The sequence below is a fragment of the Oryctolagus cuniculus genome, chromosome 7 (assembly GCF_964237555.1).
Source record: "Oryctolagus cuniculus chromosome 7, mOryCun1.1, whole genome shotgun sequence".
Taxonomy (NCBI): Eukaryota; Metazoa; Chordata; class Mammalia; order Lagomorpha; family Leporidae; genus Oryctolagus; species Oryctolagus cuniculus.
Window position 1 is genome coordinate 52,916,716 of NC_091438.1, and position 20,974 is coordinate 52,937,689.

The following is a 20,974-nucleotide window of genomic DNA, read 5'->3' on the forward strand; positions in this document are numbered from 1 at the left end:
AAAGAAAATTGTAATAAAATAGTACAAGTGAAACAAGTATAGTATGTGTGTGTGTGTGTGTGTGTATGTCTTGGCGCCTAATATTTGGATTGCACCATATCAGGTGCTAAGAGAGATTAAAATATGCGGAGTCCATGGTTCTAGTCCTGCAGAACATCTATTTGAAGAGACTGGACCAGGTAGATATAGAAATGAAGAAATGATTTGTCTGCCTGACTGCATGGTGTGCTGGCTTCCTTGTGATTACAGTTAATTTCTTGACCCTAACTGCTTCCATAAATGTTTTACTGAGCTACAGGTGTCAGTGTTTCTCAAAGTGATTGCCCAGACAAGCAGCATCAAAATCACCAGAAGCTTGTTAGAAATGCCAAGATTTATTAATAAGAAACTCTCATAATGGAGCACAGCACTGCACATTTTAAGAATCCTTCTAGGTGATTTTGACACATGGTTCTTAAGTGCAACTTTGTGGAACTTCTAACAACTGTTTTTGCTGTCCCCTTCCTTGTGGGCACCTGAACACCTGACTCCACTGAAAACAAATAAACAGTCTGAGTCCTTCCATTTTTCACTCCTTGCCTTGAACCCTTACTTCATGGTTTATCAATTCCTCGATCCACAATGGCACACCTCCTAGCACTAACAATTCTGAGTTCAAGCCCTAAGCCCTAACCGCATGGGTTTATTATTCTCTTCTCATTCCCACTTGTAGAATATCCTGCTGTTTATCAACTGCCTGTTGGAATCAAATGATACAATTTTTATTCAGTACAGTATTTAATACTGAAACACTCATTGTATTTGTGATCCCAATGTAGATGCTGGAGTTACAATAATAACCAAAATATACTAAAATTTTACAAATTCCTCCTCATATTCCAGTTGGGCAATGTTTAAAGAAGTTATATGGTATGTTAGAAGAAAGGTGCTATGGAAAAAAAACAGGAAAATTACAGAGAGTAAGGGAGATATCAAAATTTCTATGCAGATAATTAAGGAATGCCTTAAAAATACAATTGAAATGATATCATTAAAAAACAGTGATCATTGCCGGCGCCACGGCTCACTAGGCTAATCCTCCGCCTTGTGGCGCCGGCACACCGGGTTCTAGTCCCGGTCGGGGCGCCAGATTCTGTCCCGGTTGCCCCTCTTCCAGGCCAGCTCTCTGCTGTGGCCCGGGAGTGCAGTGGAGGATGGCCCAAGTGCTAGGGCCCTGCACCTCATGGGAGACCAGGATAAGTACCTGGCTCCTGCCATCGGATCACCGCAGCGGCCATCGGAGGGTGAACCAACAGCAAAGGAAGACCTTTCTCTCTGTCTCTCTCTCTCACTGTCCACTCTGCCTGTCAAAAAAGAAAAAAAAAGAAAAAAAAAAAAACAGTGATCACAGTAGAGATGCAAATAGCTAATTTGTTTTTCTTAGATAACATAGACTGAAGAATTTTTCAACAAATTCAATACATTTACTGAGTGCCTTACATGCTAGGTGCTGGGAAGACCAGAGAAGTTAAAAGGAAATGTCCCTGCAGTTATGAAGCTTACATTCTACTGCCAAAGACAGATAAAACACATGTCTGGTGATGACAGTGCTCTGAAGAAAAATAAAGCAGGGCCAGGGAAGAGAGTAACGGAGACTACAGATGATACCCACTGGGCATGTCCTCCCAGCCAGGCCCTCAAAACACTCAGGCAGAGTGCAGATGTCAAGACTGTTCTGTTATATTCACTGATACATATCCCCAGCACATGTAACAGCAGGTGACACACATGAGACATTTAACAGTTTAAATGGTAAGGATCCAAAGAAGTAATAGTTTAAAAGGGTGAGCAGATACTGATAGTTTTATCCCTGTTTATTTCCTAAGAACCTCTGATTCTTTGTTTGTTGTTGTTTTTAATCTGTGTCCTCAATTTATAGAGAGAAAATGTCAAAAGGTGCTAGGAAGTCAATCTTGGTAGAACAAGCTCAGGTACTTGAACCATCACCTGCTGCTTCCCAGCATGTGTGTTGGCAGGAAGCTGGAACTAGGAGTGGAGTTAGTAATTTAATGCTGCTCCAGATGTTCACCCCTACATAACTAATTTTAATATAACAAGTGCTACAGATTTGACTAAAATATAAATGTAGCAAATAATACTAACAAGCTGAAGGAAGAAGCACCATTCTTCATCTATCTGTCTTCTACCTACAGAAGTTCTAGAAGTATGAATAAGGGAGTAAATGAATGTACACTCAGTATGTCAATATTTCCTTCTGATAATTCACTGCCTACACTGAACTACATACACTGTTACTTCCAGTTTTTGAAAGTTATCCTTATATCTTTGCTGACACCAGAACACAAATTTTAAAATCTTAAACACTCTGATAGCAAAATGTGGCACCTAATTATTAGTTTCATTTCATTTCTTTCTTTACAAGTGGGTCAATTATTTTTCATGTGTTATACAGCCATTTATTTTCTGGGAACTGCTTTTACCTAATTTTTAGCTTAATATTTTTTCCTAAATTTCTTTTTCTTTTTTTTTTTCTTTTTTTTTTTTTTTTTTTTGACAGGCAGAGTGGACAGTGAGAGAAAGAGACAGAGAGAAAGGTCTTCCTTTTGCCGTTGGTTCACCCTCCAATGGCCGCCGCGGCCGGCGCGCTGTGGCCGGTGCACCACACTGATCCGATGGCAGGAGCCAGGTGCCTCTCCTGGTCTCCCATGGGGTGCAGGGCCCAAGCACTTGGGCCATCCTCCACTGCCTTCCCGGGCCACAGCAGAGAGCTGGCCTGGAAGAGGGGCAACCGGGACAGAATCCGGCGCCCCGACTGGGACTAGAACCCGGTGTGCCGGAGCTGCTAGGTGGAGGATTAGCCTATTGAGCCGCGGCGCCGGCCCTAAATTTCTAATGTTAAGAAAACTTATCCATTTCTTTCACATTGAGTTTTTACTTTGTTTAAAGTTTTGTTTCTCTTACATTTGTTTTCTGTTTTTATGTAATTAAAATATTTACTTTTTTATTCTATGGGTTCTCGGTTCTGTTGCAGGCCATCCTTACCCATAAAGTTGGAAAAAAAACTTTACTTTTCATGAGTTTAATTTTTTAATATTTAAAATTTTACTCTTCTATAAAATTATTTTATTTAGTAGGGATCCAGCTTTGTTATTTTTCTCTAAATGGGTAATATATTATTTTTTCACACTTCTAATGATTACAAGAGCCAAACCAAAGTATTTCTTTAAATAGCAATTGAAGGGCTGGAGCTGTGCTGTAGCAGGTAAAGCCACTGCCTGCAGTGCCAGCATCCCACATAGGTGCTGGTTTGAGTCCCAGCTCCTCCACTTCTGATCCAGCTCTCTGCTATGGCCTGAGATAGCAGTAGAAGATGGCCTAAGTCCTTGGGCCCCTGCACCCATGTGGAAGACTAAGAAGTTCCTGGCTCCTGGCTTCAGATCGGCGCAGCTCCGGCCATTGCGGCCAATTGGGGAGTAAACCATCAGATAGGAGACCTCTCTCTCCCTCTCTCTCTCTCTCTCTGCCTCCTCTTCTCTGTGTAACTCTTTCAAATAAATAATAAATAAATCTTAAAAAAATTAATTGAGCTAAATCACAGCTCAAGTTTTTATATTGGTGAAATACATATTATATACACAGAGGTACATGTAAAAGCCTACTTAATAATAAACAATAAAGACTACTGAAAATATAATTCCTATTTTTCAAAAAGTAATAAACATTTTTGTACACAAATCCTTTCCTTTTTTTTTTTTTGTAAAGATTTACTTATTTATTTTGAAAGTCAAAATTAGAGACAGATCTTCCATCTGTTTGTTCACTCCCCACATGGTTGCAATGCCCAGCACAGGGCCAGGCAAAAGCCAGGAGCCAGGAACTTCATCTGGGTCTCCCACATGGGTGAAAGGGGCCCAAACACATGGGTCTTCTGCTGCTTTTCCCAGGCCATTAGCAGGGAGCTGGATTGGAAGTGGAGCAGCTCAGACATGACCTGGCACCCATATGGGATACTAGCATTGCAGGCAGGGGCTTTACCTGCTATGCTACGATGTTGGCCCCAACAAGTCCTTTTCAATAGCTCTGATTACAGCTATGCACAACAAAGGACTACATATATGATGGAAGTTCCATGAGTTATGAGAGCTGAGTGTAATTCCTATTACCTAGTGATATATCATCATAGCACAATGTGTTATCACTCACATGTCTGTGGTGATGCTGGTATACATAAATCTACTGCATTGCCAGTCACATAAAAGTACAGTCCATGCAATTATATATAGTACATAATACTGATAATAAGCAATTTTTTTTGACAGGCAGAGTTAGACAGTGAGAGAGAGAGAAACAGAGAGAAAGGTCTTCCTTCCATTGGTTCACCCCCCAAATGGCCTCTATGACTGGCACACTGTGGCCGGCGCACTGTGCCGATCCAAAGCCAGGAGGCAGGTGCTTCCTCCTGGTCTCCCATGAGGGTGCAGGGCCCAATGACTTGGGCCATTCTCTGCTGCCCTCCCAGGCCACAGCAGAGAGCTGGACTGAAAAAGGAGCAATTGGGACAGAATCTGGGGCCCGACCAGGACTAGAACCCGGGGTGCCCGTGCTGCAGGCAGAGGATTAGCCTAGTCGTTGCACTGGCCAATAATAAGCAATTTTTGACTGGTTTATGTATTTACTACAATATTCTCTTTATCATTATTTTAGAGTGTATGTCTTCCTTCTACTTATAAAAAAACAAGTTCACTATAAGACAGCAGCAAGTGGGTCCTTCAGGACATATTCCAGAAGACAGCTCCATGTGTGTTACTGCCCCCTGAAGTCCTACTAACGGGACAGAGGTGGAAAACAGTGAAAATGAAATCCCTGACCCTGTGTAGGCCTAGGTTAATGTATATGTTTGTGTGTTAGCTTTTAATGAAAAAGTTTAAAAAGTAAAAAAACAAAAAAACTAGTAATACTTTATATAAAATTATAAAGAAAATATTTTTGTATAGCTGTATAATCTGTTATTACAAGAGTCAAAAGTTTAAAAAAAATTGGAAAGTTTATAAATTAGAAAGGTGTCAGGGCCAGCACAGTGACATAATGGGTAAAGGCCACCACTACCTCTGATGATGGCATCACATGTGGGCAATGGTTCAAGTCCAGGCTGCTCCACTTCCAATTCAGCTCCCTGCTAATGCACCTGAGACAGCAGTCGAGGATGGTCCAAGTGCTTGGGCCCCTGTATCCACTGTAGGAGAACTAGAAGAACCTCCTGGCCTATCTCTGGCCATTGCGGCCATTTGGGGAATGGACCAGTGGATAGAAGATCAGTCTTTCTCTCTCCTCCTCCTCCCCCCGACCCTCGTTCTCTGTAACTCTGCCTTTCAAATAAATAAATATTTTCCCCCAAAAATAAAGTGCTATGGCATGGAAAAGCAGTAGAAGATGGCCTAAGTGCTTGGGCCCCTGTACCCACAAGGGAGACCCAGAAGAAGGTCCTGGTTCCTGGCTCCTGGCTGTGGATCGGCCCAGCTCCAGCCACTGCAGCCATGTGGGGAGTGAACTAGCCAATGGGAGATCTCTCTCTCTCTGCAAGTCTTTTTTTTTTTTTTTTTTTTTTGACAGGCAGAGTGGACAGTGAGAGAGAGAGAGACAGAGAGAAAGGTCTTCCTTTTGTCGTTGGTTCACCCTCCAATGGCCGCTGCGGCCGGCGCGCTGCGGCCGGCGCACCACGCTGATCCGAAGGCAGGAGCCAGGTGCTTCTCCTGGTCTCCCATGGGGTGCAGGGCCCAAGCACTTGGGCCATCCTCCACTGCACTCCCAGGCCACAGTAGAGAGCTGGCCTGGAAGAGGGGCAACTGGGACAGAATCTGGCGCCCCGACTGGGACTAGAACCCGGTTTGCCGGTGCCGCTAGGCGGAGGATTAGCCTGTTGAGCCGCGGTGCCGGCCTCTCTGCAAGTCTTTCAAATAAATAAATCTTTAATCCTCCGCCTGCAGCGCCGGCACTCCAGGTTCTAGTCCCAGTTGGGGCGCCGGTTCTGTCCCAGCTGCTCCTCTTCCAGTCCAGCTCTCTGCTGTGGCCCGGGAGTGCAGTGGAGGATGGCTGAGGTCCTTGGGCCCTGCACCCACCTGGGAGACCAGGAGGAAGCACCTGGCTCCTGGCTTTGGATTGGCACAGCACACTGGCCATTTTGTGGGTGAACCAACGGAAAAGGAAGACCTTTCTCTCTGTCTCTCTCTCTCTCTCACTGTCTAACTCTGCCTGTCCAACAACAACAACAACAAAAGTATCATCAACTAGGTTAGCTTATTGTTGAAAAGAAGATAAATTTTTAAATAAATTTAGTTAACAGTACATATAAAGTATACAGTAATGTATAGTGATGTCCTAGACCTTCATACTCACTCCTACTTTCAGTCCTGCAAGCTCCCTCCAAGTGATAGTAAGTATCCTATATAGGTGCATCACTTTTTATCTTCATACATTTTTAACTACACCTTTTCCATGTTTAGATAACAGAAATTTTAACTGCTGTGTTACAACTGCCTACAGTACTCAGTGTAGTAACATGCTGTATAGCTTTGAAGCCTAGGAGCAATAGGTTATACTATACAGCCTAGGTATATAGCTGGCTACACCATCTAGGTTGGTGTAAGTATACTCTATGACGTTTGTATGATGACAGATTTCTCAGAATATATTTCTGTCAAGCAGTGTGTGACTATATTTAAAATTGTTGATGTATTCTTTCATAGTTTTCCAGAATTTTGTCACTTATATGCAGTGTCTGAATTATAAGAGATGGGGAGGGAAAAAAGTACACAAAAAAGACATATAAACAAACAAAATTTCTGCCCCAGAAACTTTGGTACCAGTGTAAGCAGACACACTGTGATGGTAAATGCTGTGTTAATTTTACGCTATTTCTCTTTCCTTTACTAATAAATTTACTTTGGAGACAGGTTTCTAACTAACCTGTGATTTCTGTTAGCCGTTTAATGCCTGGTATATATATATTCAGAAAAACTGGTTGAAATGAATCCTCAATATGTATATTTTTCTCAGTTACTCAGACCTTCAATCAAATATGCAACAGCATTGCACTGAGATGCAATGAAAGCCACGATTCAATACAAGAGCTAGGTGACCAAGTGTAGACACTGTGCTACAGATATAAAATAATACACTCTTTAAAAGTTTCTGTTAAGAGGAGTTAATTTGTGACAGTAAATGACATGAAGTGATAAAACTATACATGGAATCCAGATGGGAGATATTTATTAAACAATCCCAGGACTGTTGCTAGAGAACTGATCCCAGGAGTCCAGGTGTTCTCTCTCTCTCTGTTCCCTGCAATTCTTTTAGCTTAAGGGGACTCTGATGAACTGCTATTCCACTAAAGTCAATGAACAGATAATTCTTGGAACAAAGTCATTATCAAAGAACGTATTTCTCTTTCTTGCGATTATAGAAATGTAGCAGAGAATTATTAATCTGTTTTTACAATCAAGATTCCAAACCAGTGTCCTTAAGAAATTTCAAGTTAACTGAAAGCTATTCATGGCTTTTCCTTTCTTCCATAACTCTTCCCCTCATAAGCAGTCTCACCTGTACTTATTACTAATAACACATCTAAATCCTTACAATTCTCTTTATAAATCTCCTCTCAAAATAAGGAGATACAATCATCTTGAAGAAGTCTCTTCCAGAGTCTCCATCTTACCCAACCTAAATGGATTATGCTATTACTTTACTTTCTCACTTGTTCCCATACCCATATGTTTCTTTTTGGTATAGACCCAGTTTTGATGAAGCCTATTCTCCAAAAACTAATTGAAAAAGAATGTGTGCAAGCTTATTTTTGAGATGTGCATGGTTAAAACTTAGAATTCTAGGTTGGAATTAATTTTTTCTCACAGTTTTGAATGAATTGCTCCACAGCTTCTAGCCTTCACAACTGTTCTTGAGAATTCTGAAGCGACTCTTACTCCATATCATTTTTGCAAGGCTTTTATTCTCTTTCTCATTGGAAGCTGTTAGAGCTTTCCTTTCCCTAGGGGTTCTGAAATTCCATGGTGGCCATGTCTTGGTGTGGGTCTGTTTTTATTTACTGTGCTATGATCTTGATCATTTCTTTCAAGCTGGGAACTCAAGCCCTCCAGTTCTGGGATGTGTTTATTGAATTATCTTGTTATATTCATACTTTACTTTTAAAATAAACCTAAAAAAATCAAAGCATAACAACCCTATATAAACATGCGCAAATTTCATATATCTATACTTTAATAAACATTCCTAAATCAATAGTGTTTGCTAACATTAAAAGTACAGCACAGGGCCGGTGCCGCGGCTCAACAGGCTAATCTTCTGCCTGTGGCGCTGGCACACCAGGTTCTAGTCCAGGTCGGGGCACCGGATTCTGTCCCAGTTGCCCCTCTTCTAGTCCAGCTCTCTGCTGTGGCCCTGGGAGTGCAGTGGAGGATGGCCCAAGTCCTTGGGCCCTGCACCTGTATGGGAGACCAGGAAAAGCACCTGGCTCCTGGCTTTGGATCAGTGCAGTGCACAGCCACAGTGCGCCAGCCCCAGCGGCCACTGGAGGGTGAACCAACAGTAAAGGAAGACCTTTCTCCTTGTTTCTCTCTCTCACTGTTCACTCTTCCTGTTCAAAAAAAAAAAAAAAAAAAAAAAAAATTATAGCACTGGAGCCGGTGCTATGGCGCAGCAGGTTAACGCCCAGGCCTGAAGCGCCGGCATCCCATATGGGCACCGGTTCTAGTCCTGGCTGCTCCTCTTCCGATCCAACTCTGCTATGGCCTAGGATAGCAGTGGAAGATGGCCCGAGTCCTTGGGCCCCTGAACACACTTAAGACCCGGATGAAGCTCCTGGCTCCTGGCTTTCGATCGGCTCATCTCCGACTGTTGCGGCCATCTGGGGACTGAACCAGCGGATGGAAGACTTTCCTCTCTCTCTCTGCCTCTGCCTCTCTGTAACTCTACCTTTCAAATAAATAAATAAATCTTTATTTTAAAAAAAGTGCAGCACCAAAATGCTGACTGGAAACTATAGGCCGGGTGGTACAAATACATGAGGACATGGCTATTTCTTGAGGGAAACTTACATATCAGTAGCTATACTTTGTTTTCTCTTGTGAGCTAATCAAATTTCCTAGAAAGGAATTCTCGGATCTCTAACCTACTTTTCTTAAAATTAATTAATTAATTAATTAATTAATTTTAACGACAGAGTTACAGAGAGAGCAGTAGAGAGAGGTCTTCCATCCCCTGGTTCACTCCCCAGACGGCCGCAACAGCCGGAGCTGCGTCGATCTGAAGCCAGGAGCCAGGAGCTTCTTCCGGGTCTCCTGCACGGGTGCAGGGGCCCAAGGACTTGGCCATCTTCCACTGCTATCCCAGGCCATAGCAGAAAGCTGGATCGGAGGGGAGCAGCCGGGACTAGAACCGGCGCCCATATGGGATGCCGGCGCTTCAGGCCAGGGCTTTCACCTGCTGCTTCACAGCGCTAGCCCCTCTAACCTACTTTTAGCTATTTCTACTATCCCTAAGTTAAGAACCTCCAAAGTTCAACCTCTTCAGATAAGAAATTTCTAGTTTTATTTAGGACAGAGATGAGGCAGGGTGGTTTGGGGGGGTCAAACTACTCTTTCTATAAACTTTCTCAAAATTCCATAGCTTTCAACTCTACCCTGCTTTAAATTAACATTCCCTGATGCACAGAACTCAGCTTTAAAGTAACAACTTAAATTAACTTTCCCTGTAACTCAGCTTTCTCTGCTCTGTGTTCTACCTTCTAAAAACATGCTGCCATCTCTTGTCTGCTGTTGATTTCTTTCTCATTCTCTTTGTCCTTGTCCTTTCTATCTTCTTAGTCCTCTAGAATCACTTGAATAGCCTTTAAGAGACAGTGGAGGATAAATGCGTGTATTTATTTTTCCAAGCTAAACTAGAATTTTCTGTCATTTTTCAGAAGGAGGCTCTCTTCAAAGGATCAGATATATGCTTTCTTTTCCCCTAATATTCAAAAGCTTCAGATCTGTATCTGTAACTATCTCTTTGGAACATATGTCAGAACTAACTCATTATCTTCCTTGAAAATTTATTTCTTCTGAAATTTGATATCATAATCCTTAGTGACCCACACTGGAAACTTTATTATCTATGACTCTTCCTTCGTGCAGATTCTCCCTAAATCTAACAAGATACTAAGCCTTGGCAATTCCACCTGTAGAACTCCTTCATCTTTTTCTCAATATTCATTGCTCCCCTTAAAGCTACTCCCTTGAATATCAATTCATCCTATTCAAGCCGTCTTGTCTTCAAGTCTGGTTTAAATCTCTCCACTTCCATGAAGTCTTCCTTTATGCTTTCCAGCCTAAGCAAACTCTTCTTCCTCTAAAAGGTTCTCATTTCATTAACATTTCTTATATGCATTTAATATATTTAAAGTTTAATATATCACAAATATTGCTCGTGTTTTATTTTCTGTATGACAGTTTTAAGGGAACAGACTTTGAAGGAATCTATCTCTGACCTTCCTCATTACACAGCTTCTGTCATGCCATCAGTGTATATGTTAAATGAATTAGGAATTACTGAGGGGTACAAGAGAAGCAGAGGACATGGCCCCTTGTTTTCCATGGAAAAAAAAATCTATAGCTTTGGCTTATTAGTATAGCATCCATGACAATACACAAATGGCAAATGGTCCTGGACTTAAAAACAGAGTTTTTAATATTACTTTGTTAGTGCTATGCCAATTAGTTGCCATCTCTGATAGCTAAAACATGTATCTGTTGCCCATTAATGATTCTGTAATATCACAATCAAGTTAAATGTTACTCAGCTTCTGACAAAAGCTGATAATTGAGAAAAAAAATGTTTTTTGACAGGCAGAGTGGACAGTGAGAGAGAGAGACAGAGAGAAAGGTCTTCCTTTTGCCATTGGTTCACCCTCCAATGGCCGCCACAGCCGGCGCGCTGTGGCTGGCGCACCGCGCTGATCCAAAGGCAGGAGCCAGGTGCTTATCCTGGTCTCCCATGGGGTGCAGGGCCCAAGCGCTTGGGCCATCCTCCACTGCACTCCCTGGCCATAGCAGAGAGCTGGCCTGGAAGGGGGGCAACCGGGACAGAATCCGGCGCCCCGACTGGGACTAGAACCTGGTGTGCCGGCGCTGCTAAGTGGAGGATTAGCCTATTGAGTCGCGGCGCCGGCACCATAAAGTCTTCAGCTCTACCTTTATAATAAGTTATAAAATCCTCACAGAAATAACTTTTTGAATTGTATTTTTAGTAGCATGTGATCAGTTTTTATAGAGTAGTTTATATTAAGAGTATATCTGGCTTCTGCATCTTCTTTAACATCACTGCTTTAAGATATATTATTTACCATTATGTATTAGGTTGAACCACATAAAATTGCCAACATTCAATCATCTTTAGTTTTGAAAAGGGTAATATGATATGGTTTACTTAATCATTTAGTTATTTTTATCGGTTATGCAACTTAAGTCATTGTATAATGTAGCAGAATGAAACATTATGTCTCATCTGTCAAAGTAAAATGCTCTCCCAACTTCCAAAGTTGACAATGACACTGTACAGTATGATTCTTTTTTTGCTTTAGCTACCAGGAAGCTCAATGCTGAATGTAGTACTCAATTGTGATAATTTCTTTAGACCAGGTATTGTTACAATTATCTGCTATGTCCTCTTGTGTGACATTTTTCACTTTTATTAATTCGAACATATGTTTTTCTGGAAGTGAATATAAGGAACAGGTTACCTAGACTACTGCTGTATTAACAAGGATTCTGCCTGAGCTTGACAGGCAAAAGTAACCAAAGTAACTGGTGATACTCCATAAAGATAATGGAAGAGGTGGGGGTAGCACGCCATCTATTTCCAGCCCCATGCCATGTGCTGGAGTTACCAAGGTCTAGAACAAAGCATTTGAGAACTGTAAAAGCCAATCTGGAGGGCTGGCTCTATGGCATAGTGGGTTAAGTCACTGCTTGTGACACTGGCATCCCATATTGGAGTGCCAGTTCAGGTCTCAACTGCTTTGCTTCCAATCCAGCTTCCTGCTAATATACCTGAGATAGCAGTGGAAAATGGCCCAACTACTTCCACTACGTGGAAGACACAGATGGAGTTGCTGGCTCCTGGTTTTGGCCTAGCCCAGTCTTGGCTGTCATAACCATTTGCAGAGGGAACCAGAAAATGGAAAATGTCTGTCTATCTATTTCTCTCTCTCTTATTCCCCCTCCTGCTCTCCCTCCCTTTTTCTGTCTCTCTCTCTTGTTACTGCCTTACAAATACAAAAAACTAATACATCTTTTAAAAAAAAGTCAGTCTTCAGAAGTGAGATTTAAATGAAATTTGTAAATGAGAAAGAAGCATTAATTGATAGAGTAAAGGCATTCCAGCATGAACAATGAATTATAAGACCATGAAATACAAAGAAACAGGCGCCGGCGCTGTGGTGCAGCTGGTTAAAGCCCTGACCTGCAGTGCCAGCATCCCATATGGGTGCCAGTTCACATCCCGGCTACTCCACTTCCTGTCCAGCTCTCTGATGTGGCCTGGGAAAGTAGTAGAAGATGGCCCAAATCCTTGGGCCCCTGCACCCACGTGGGCGACCCGGAGGAAGCTCTTGGCTCCTGGCTTCGTATTGGCACAGCTCCGACTATTGCAGCCAATTGGGGAGTCAATCATCGGATAGAAGACCTCTCTCTCTTTCTCTCTCTCTGCCTCTCCTCTCTCTGTGAAACTCTGACTTTCAAGTATAATAAATGAATCTTTTAAAAAAAAAGAAAAGAAAAAAAAGAAATACAGAAAAACAAACTTTTAATATATGCAATATCTGAATGAGATTAGGTTAGTTTATGGGTAGAATGTGCAAGTAAAAGAAATGAAAAATAAACTACTGTAGCTTTTGAGAAGAGTGGCATGAAGGAAATGGTATATGAATATCAGAAAAAAAGTATTTTTTTTAATTTATTATTTATTTTTTTGACAGGCAGAGTGGACAGTGAGAGAGAGAGACAGAGAGAAAGGTCTTCCTTTTGCCCTTGGTTCACCCTCCAATGACTGCCGCGGATGGCGCGCTGCGGCCGGTGCACCATGCTGATCCGATGGCAGGAGCCAGGTACTTATCCTGGTCTCCCATGGGGTGCAGGGCCCAAGCACCTGGGCCATCCTCCACTGCACTCCCTGGCCACAGCAGAGAGCTGGCCTGGAAGAGGGGCAACCGGGACAGAATCCGGCACCCCGACCGGGACTAGAACCCGGTGTGCCGGCACAGCAAGGAGGAGGATTAGTCTAGTGAGCCACGGCGCCAGCCCGAAAAAAAGTATTTTTTAAGACTAAAAGAGACTTTAAATTAGCATTATACTAGTACTATAGTAATATGTAATTCAAGTAAGATGCTACAAAAACTAAATGAAAGACTATTGGAAAAATGCATTTACAGTTTTAGAGTTATCACTCCATAGATAGCCTATTAATTACAAAAGAAAAAAAAACTATTTACATGACCTTATACTCAAATCTAATCTATGATAAAATTCAAATCACAAGTGTGCTAAATCCCAGACATACAGAATTTCTGTAGGTATAGGCCACTTATCTGTGCTTTAAGGAGACTTCTGGGTGATTCTAATGTAAATAAAGAGCTAAGAACAAAATAAATACAAAGATACTAAATAAATAGTTATTTGATAAATATCTCTTTATAGTCTAACTCATTCTTCTTGAGATGCAGATAAAAATTTACAGAACCAATTACATAAAAGGACAACTGAAATAATTTAGTGTAACACTTCATATAGTCATAATTCACTATCTAATGACCATGCAGAAACTCAGCCTGCAACAGAAAAATTTTAAAAGATAATGTACTTGGCCAGTGCCGCGGCTCACTAGGCTAATCCTCCGCCTGCGACACCGGCACCCCAAGTTCTAGTCCCGGTCGGGATACTGGATTCTGTCCCAGTTGCTCCTCTTCCAAGGCAGTGGAGGATGGCCCAAGTGCTTGGGCCCTGCACCCGCACAGGAGACCAGGAGGAAGCACCTGGCTCCTGGCTTCGGATCCGCGCAGCGCACCAGCTGTAGCGGCCATTTGTGGGGTGAACCAACGGAAGGAAGACCTTTCTCTCTCTCTCTCTCTCTCTCTCACTGTCTAACTCTGCCTGTCAAAAAAAAAAAAAAAAAAAGATAATGTACTTACTTCAATGTTTCAGCAAGAAAGAAGCTCTGCTGTACATCATCATGTGTAGGAGTAGAAGAATATACATCCTTGATCCCAGAAAACCCACCACGGACTCGGCAGTGCTTTTCAATAGCCTATGGAAGAGATCAGACAAAGAATAAATTCCACAGAATTACAAGTTGTGAAGGACAATTTAAAGACCAAAGACAAAAGTTCATAGAGATATATATATGAAGATTTGATAGTTTATGAATAATACATTATCAAACAAAAATATTTTCATACTGGGGCCAGTGTTATGGCACAGTGGGTTAAGCCACTGCTTCAGACAGCAGCATTCCACATTGGAGTGCTAGTTTGAGTTCCAACTGCTCTACTTGCAATCCAGCTCCCTGCTAACGTGCCTGGGAAAACAACAGAAGATGGCCCAAGAACTTGGGCCCCTGCCATCCAGGTGAGAGACTCAGATGAGTTTGGGTCCTTGCTTTGGCCTAGACCAGTCCCGGCCTTTGTGGCTATCTGGGGACGGAACCAGAGGATGGAAGCTTTTTATCTCGCTTTTCCTCTATATCATTTTGCCTTTCATATAAATAAATAAACTTTTAAAAAGGAATATTTTCATACAGGAAAAATTAACTCATACTGGAAACAGTCTGTTTCCTACAGAACCTCTCCCTCTCCAAAATTCTTTGGTCTTATAAAATTATCTTGCTTTTCCCAAATGAGATGTCAAATTTAGAAGTCAAATTAGTGCCACCAGTGATGCTGGCATCCCCCAGGTCCTCTGCTTCCAAATCCAGCTTCCTGCTAATGTGTCTGGGAAAGCAGTGGAAAATGGCCCAAGTACTTGGGCCCCTGTCACTCATGTGGGAGACCAGGATAAAGTTCCTGGCCCTTGGCTTCAGCCTGGCCCAGATTTGGCTGTTGTACCCATTTGCAGCATGAACCAGCAGCTGTAAGATCTCTCTCTTCCTTCTCTGTTGCTCTGCCTTTCAAATAAATAAATAAATAAATACATCTTTTTACGCATATTATTAATAACAATTATAATGTTAAGAGCTAATCACTAGGAAATATTTGCTATATGCCGAAGGTCTGCCTAAGAGCTTTAGATATACTAATATTAAAATTTCACAGCAACCCCATGAAGTTAATAGCTCCATTCTTCAGATGGGAAAACAGCACAGAATAGTTTGTTCCATGTTATTAACTACTATGCTGTACTGCTTGACGTGATGTTAAACTTCTTTATATATATATATATATATATACACACATATATGTATACACACACACACATATATATATTTGCATCTTTGAACATATCTGAAAAAATAGACCAGGTTCAATGGTGTATACTTAAAACCTTATTTTTAATTCAAAATGGTCCATTGTTATCAAGTGGTTTAGGAGTAGGAGACACACTTCTGTTGTTAGCAGTGGCTTGCTAATATTTACATAAATCAAAAACCATTTTCTATAACAGAAATAGATAGGTAAAGTAGTCCTATGTTGAATCTGACTTGAAAGTCCTATATTCTCAACTGCCAGGACCCTCCTGCACAGTTACACTAGTAGATGTTCCCAATTCTAGATCCAAGGGGTCAGGGAAAAGCAGCATCAAATAAACAAGCATCTGTTCCTATTCTGTATAATTACCTTGCTTACATTAATATTCTCTTTTTGTTAAAGTCCAGAAGAACTACATAGGTTTGAATGACAAATAACATAGAAGTGTCCTCACTTAGCTCAAGATATCATGTTCTTCCTAGATTACTGCAGTGGTTTCCAAGACCCACTGATCTGTAGATTGCAGTGACATCCTTTTGTTTTGTTACTCCTCACTGCAAAAGACTTTAGTTTTCCTTCCCCTTCAAAAAACTTTAATTGTCCCCAGTAGTTCTGTAACAAATTCTGTAAGTTAGGGAGCTTTTGTGGGTAGGAAAAAAGAAGAGATCTGAAGGGCTTTTTTAGATAAGGACTTTCTATCACTGCTTCTATATGAGAATCCTTACACAATAACTGATAGAAATTACTGAAAAATTTGGGTGACCTTATGCATGTGTGTGTCTATTCCTGAACAACTAAATCCAAGTTGAGTGCTCTTGACTTGGCACATAATAAGGCTGTCCACTTAATGGCTCTAACTTTCTTCCCCCTTTGCCATGGTGGTGAAACATTCTCTTTATATAAACTGGTATACATCCTGCCCTAAAACAGATACTGAACATTCCTTTGTGAAACTGACTAGCACTACAAACCTCAGCCATATGTCCTTAGTTATTCTATCTAGACTGCAAGTTCAAATCAAACAATTTGAATGTAAATATTCAAAACCAGCACTATTCATCACAATTTTTAAATCTCAGAGGAAAAAAAACCCCACTCTAGTGGGTGAAAAGCCATATTTTCATGAAAGGCCAATGTCCACAGCTACTCAGGTACTGATAGCCAGGGGGTTGCCTGAACAACTAGTATTTTACTTCCTTTATTTACCAGTAAAGATCTCTAATTTCAAGTACGTACAAATTTTATATTTCAGTCTGGAAACATTTTAACAGTTTATTGATCCTTTTTGGGTGACCCACTAAGAAATCACTCATAACATAAAGTGAGGTTAGTAAGAAAGCTGTACACTTGGCAGTTTTACAAAGATATTTTTCATTTTTTTCCAATGATTAAACATTAAGTTGACAGTAAAGAAACTTAAACTACTTATTTTTATAAATGACCCCTTATAGTTATTCAATAAGAATAATGAGTGTATACTAGCAGGGCAGTAGCCCCGATAGCAAACAAAACTGGACTTCAAGCTTTATTTTTACTGTTCATGAAACTTAAATTGATAGACTTTCTTCAACAGATAAATGAAGATTGCCCTACAGTAACTGAAAATAAGATAACTCACATTTGGACACATGGCACAACAGGGGGGCTTGATTCAACACTTTTGCAGATAAAATGCAATATTGATTTACTTACCAGTGCTGCTTCCCAGCCCCACTGCCTGTATCTGGGATCATGAGTGAATCGCCATAGGTACCAATAAGTTTCAATTACTTCTGGACGGAGGATGTAATACTTTTCAGCCTGCCGGACAGCCACAGCCTCTACTGCACCATCAAATTTGAATGACTCAGGACCTAGCTTTAAGGCTGTAATGTGACAAAAATAATGAATGAGCAAAATAAAGCATTTCTGTTGGCTTGCAAGAGCTTTCTTCTCCCCTGAAGGAACAGGGCATGAAGTATTTTTTGTTGACTGTTTTATTTATATTGTTGCTGTTTTGCAAAACGAGTTACTTTCAAAGATCCAAATTTGGTTTTCTTATAAAAGACTTCTAAATATTCCTATCATTCTGACATGAAATATTTCTCAGCATAATGTGTATCAACATAGTTGAATTTAATTCTACCAAGTAAAGTCTGGCAATTCATCGGATACAAATGCAAAGCCAGACACAAGCATATTATATAGTCCTACTGTGGCCCAAAATTAAATCATAGAGACAATCACACTGTGCAGAAATTGTTTTCCCAAAAAGGCAAGATAATTTTAGTCTCTTTGCTATAATACACACATAAGAAAATATTTTAGAGTTTAAATCTTGAATTACATATACACTTTTAAAGCAAACTATAATATATAAGAAACAATATCCTTTAATAGTTAACACAGTTTTAAAAGTATACTCTCCTTCACCCATAAGCCCACCCACCTGGCCCCATCTCTCAGAGGTTCAAAATGCCAACCACCAAGAATTTCACCATTAACTTGCCTATTTATCAATAAGTTTGACAATCAAAGCATTATACATCCATTTCAACAATATGATTTCCATTCAGACTATAATTCAACACTACACAAAAGAGTTTTTAAGGACACTGCTATGAAGTGATTGTGTTGCCAACATGACAGTATAAAGAGGTGTGGCCTGGGGCGGTATAGTAGTGTAGTGGGTAAAGCCATGGCATGTGACACCCTCATCCCATATGGGTACCGATTCGTGTCCCAGCTGCTCCACTTTGGATCCAGTCCCTGCTTGTGGCCTAAGGAAAGCAGCTGAAGATGACCAAAGTGCTTGGGCCCTTGTCACCCAATGGAAGACCTGGATGATGGCTTTGACTTAGCTCAGCCCTGGTCATTGTGGTTACCTGGGAAGTGAACAAGCACATGGAAGATCTTTCTCTCTCTGTAACTCTTCTAAATAAACAAATCTCTAAAGAGGTGGGGACTTTATGAGGTGATTAGACCATGAGGGTGCCTTTCAAGTCTTCAAAAGAAGCTTCAAGCAGAATTCACTTAGCTTGCTTTAATGCGTTCTGCCACACGAGGACACAGTAAGACAGCCATCACCAGACACTGAATGTTGACACACTCATCTTGGACTTTAGGCTGCACAGTAGCAAGAAATAAATTTCTGTTCTTTATAAACTACCCTCTCTCAGGTTTCCTGTTATAGCAGTATACAACAGACTAACACAGAACTACAACCCTCGTTCTTATCACACATCCCTCCCTTAAACAAAGGCAATAGTGATACAAGAACATATTCCTTTGGGATACTGGGGTCACAAAACTCTCAGCTGCCACCTTTCACTAAAGTTACAAGTTTTGATGTCTTTTCACCTCTTTGGAGAAACAAACATTTTTACTTTTATTTTTTAATAAACAAAGAATAACACAAGAACTACAGTAGTAGGGAACATAAATAAAATCATGCTATAATTGTGGCCAAGTTTCAGCATTACCAAGGTGGCACTGTAAGTTCCAAATCATCACAACTCAAAGAAAGTGAAAGTAGACCACCTCTTACCTACCCTTCCCCTCCAAAACAGAAAGCCAAACCCTGTGGTGACAGCAGAGAGTCCTACTAAAAGCAAAGCAAGTGATTCAAAATAACCAAATTCTATTACTGCTAAGTCTTAGAGAACTACAGCAAAACTCAGGCTGAGATTCTTCACGTGAGAGTCATGAACTCCACTGTAAGCTTTGGAAGAAGGAAACTTGCTTCTAAGAAGACTGAAATTATATGTAAAATTTTGTGTGTGGGTAGAGCTTTGGCCCACTCTTCAAAGAGATCTGAGATTAGGAATAACCAACAGATTAATGGTATTTGGTAAGAGAACTTCTACTCAGCTTATTGATAAGGTCTTGCACAGGATGAAATAAATTTGGCATTTAAAACATGGTTTTAAAATTATAAGTTTGTGTTTGTTTTTACACCAATACTATAATGTTTTGATGACTTTGGTTTTACAATATGATTTGAAATGTATTGCCACTAACATTATTTTTCTTTCTCAAGATTACTCTGGTTATTCTGGATCTTTTATGAATTTTAAAATTGCTTTTTTTGCCGGCGCCGCGGCTCATTAGGCTAATCCTCTGCCTTGCGGCGCCGGCACACCGGGTTCTAGTCCCCGTCGGGGCGCTGGTTCTGTCCCGGTGCCCCTCTTCCAGGCCAGCTCTCTGCTGTGGCCAGGGAGTGCAGTGGAGGATGGCCCAAGTGCTTGGGCCCTGCACCCCATGGGAGACCAGGATAAGTACCTGGCTCCTGCCATCGGATCAGCGCGGTGCGCCGGCCACAGCGGCCATTGGAGGGTGAACCAATGGCAAAAGGAAGACCTTTCTCTCTGTCTCTCTCTCTCTCACTGTCCACTCTGCCTGTCAAAAAAAAAAAAAAAAAAAAAAAAAAAAAAAAAAAAAAAAAAAAAAAGAAAGAAAGAAAAAGAAAAAAAATTGCTTTTTCAATTTCTGTGAAAAATGCCATAGGAATTCTGGTAGCAACTGCACTGAATCTGTAACTTATTTGGGATTATAAAGATACTATAACAAAATTAATTCTTCTAAACCATGAGCATGAGTTATCTTTCCATTTATTTGTGTCTTCAGTAGAGAGATATTTCACTTCTTTGATTAAATTGGACTCTAAGTATTATAGTTTTTTTTGATGCTACCATAAACAGGATTTTCTTGACTTATTTTTCAGAATGACATTGTTTCTTTTTCTTCAAAGATTTTATTTATTTGAAAATCAGAGTTGGGGAGAAGGAAGGAAGGGAGGCAGGGAGAGAGAGGGAAAGAGGGAGGGAGGAAGAGAGAGAGACACAGTGAGAGAGGTCTTCCATCTGCTGGTTAATTCCCCAAATGGCCAAAATAGGGGAAAAAGGGCTGGGCCAGGACGAACCCAGGAGCCAGGAGTTTCCTCCAGGTCTCCAACACTGGAGCAACCAGGACTCAAACCGGTGCCCATATGGGATGCTGGCACTGCAGGCAGGGGCTTTACTCACTACACCAACAGTATTTTTATTGGTGAAAAAAAATGCAATTGATCTTTGTTTGCTGGTTTTGTACTCCTGTTATTTTACTAAATGTATTTATCAGTTCTAACAGTTCTGCATATCAGATCATGCCACCTGCTAATATGGACAGTTTCATTTCTTCCTTTTTTATCTGGATGTCTTTTATTTGTCTTTAATAAATGCCGTTGCTTATATTTTCTGTACTATGTTGAATAAAAGTGGCAAAAATAGGCATTATTGCCTTCTGGCAGACCTTAGAGGAAAAGCTTTTAGTTTTTCCTCACTGGTTATGATAGCTGTGAACTTATTATATAGGGTCTTTAGTATGTTAAGGAAATTTCTTTCCTTACCTGTTTCTCACTGAGAGGTTTTATTATGAAAAGATGTTGAACTTTGTCAAATACTTTTTTTTTAGCATCTTATAAGATACTGGAATAAAAACAGATACAAGGAC

The 20,974-nt window shown here is 40.8% G+C and overlaps 1 protein-coding gene across 6 annotated transcripts in view; it reads right to left on the bottom strand.

Moving 5' to 3' along the window:
* MAN1A2 (mannosidase alpha class 1A member 2) overlaps positions 1–20,974 on the bottom strand; it is a 195,288-nt gene that overhangs the window by 13,052 nt on the left and 161,262 nt on the right. For all 6 annotated transcript variants that reach the window (XM_051857353.2, XM_002715724.5, XM_051857358.2 and 3 more), the window contains 2 exons: positions 17,198–17,370; positions 14,234–14,349 (listed from right to left, as the gene is read on the bottom strand). In XM_051857353.2, coding sequence (XP_051713313.2) covers positions 14,234–14,349; positions 17,198–17,370 — 289 coding nt within the window. The remainder of the gene's footprint in view (positions 1–14,233; positions 14,350–17,197; positions 17,371–20,974) is intronic.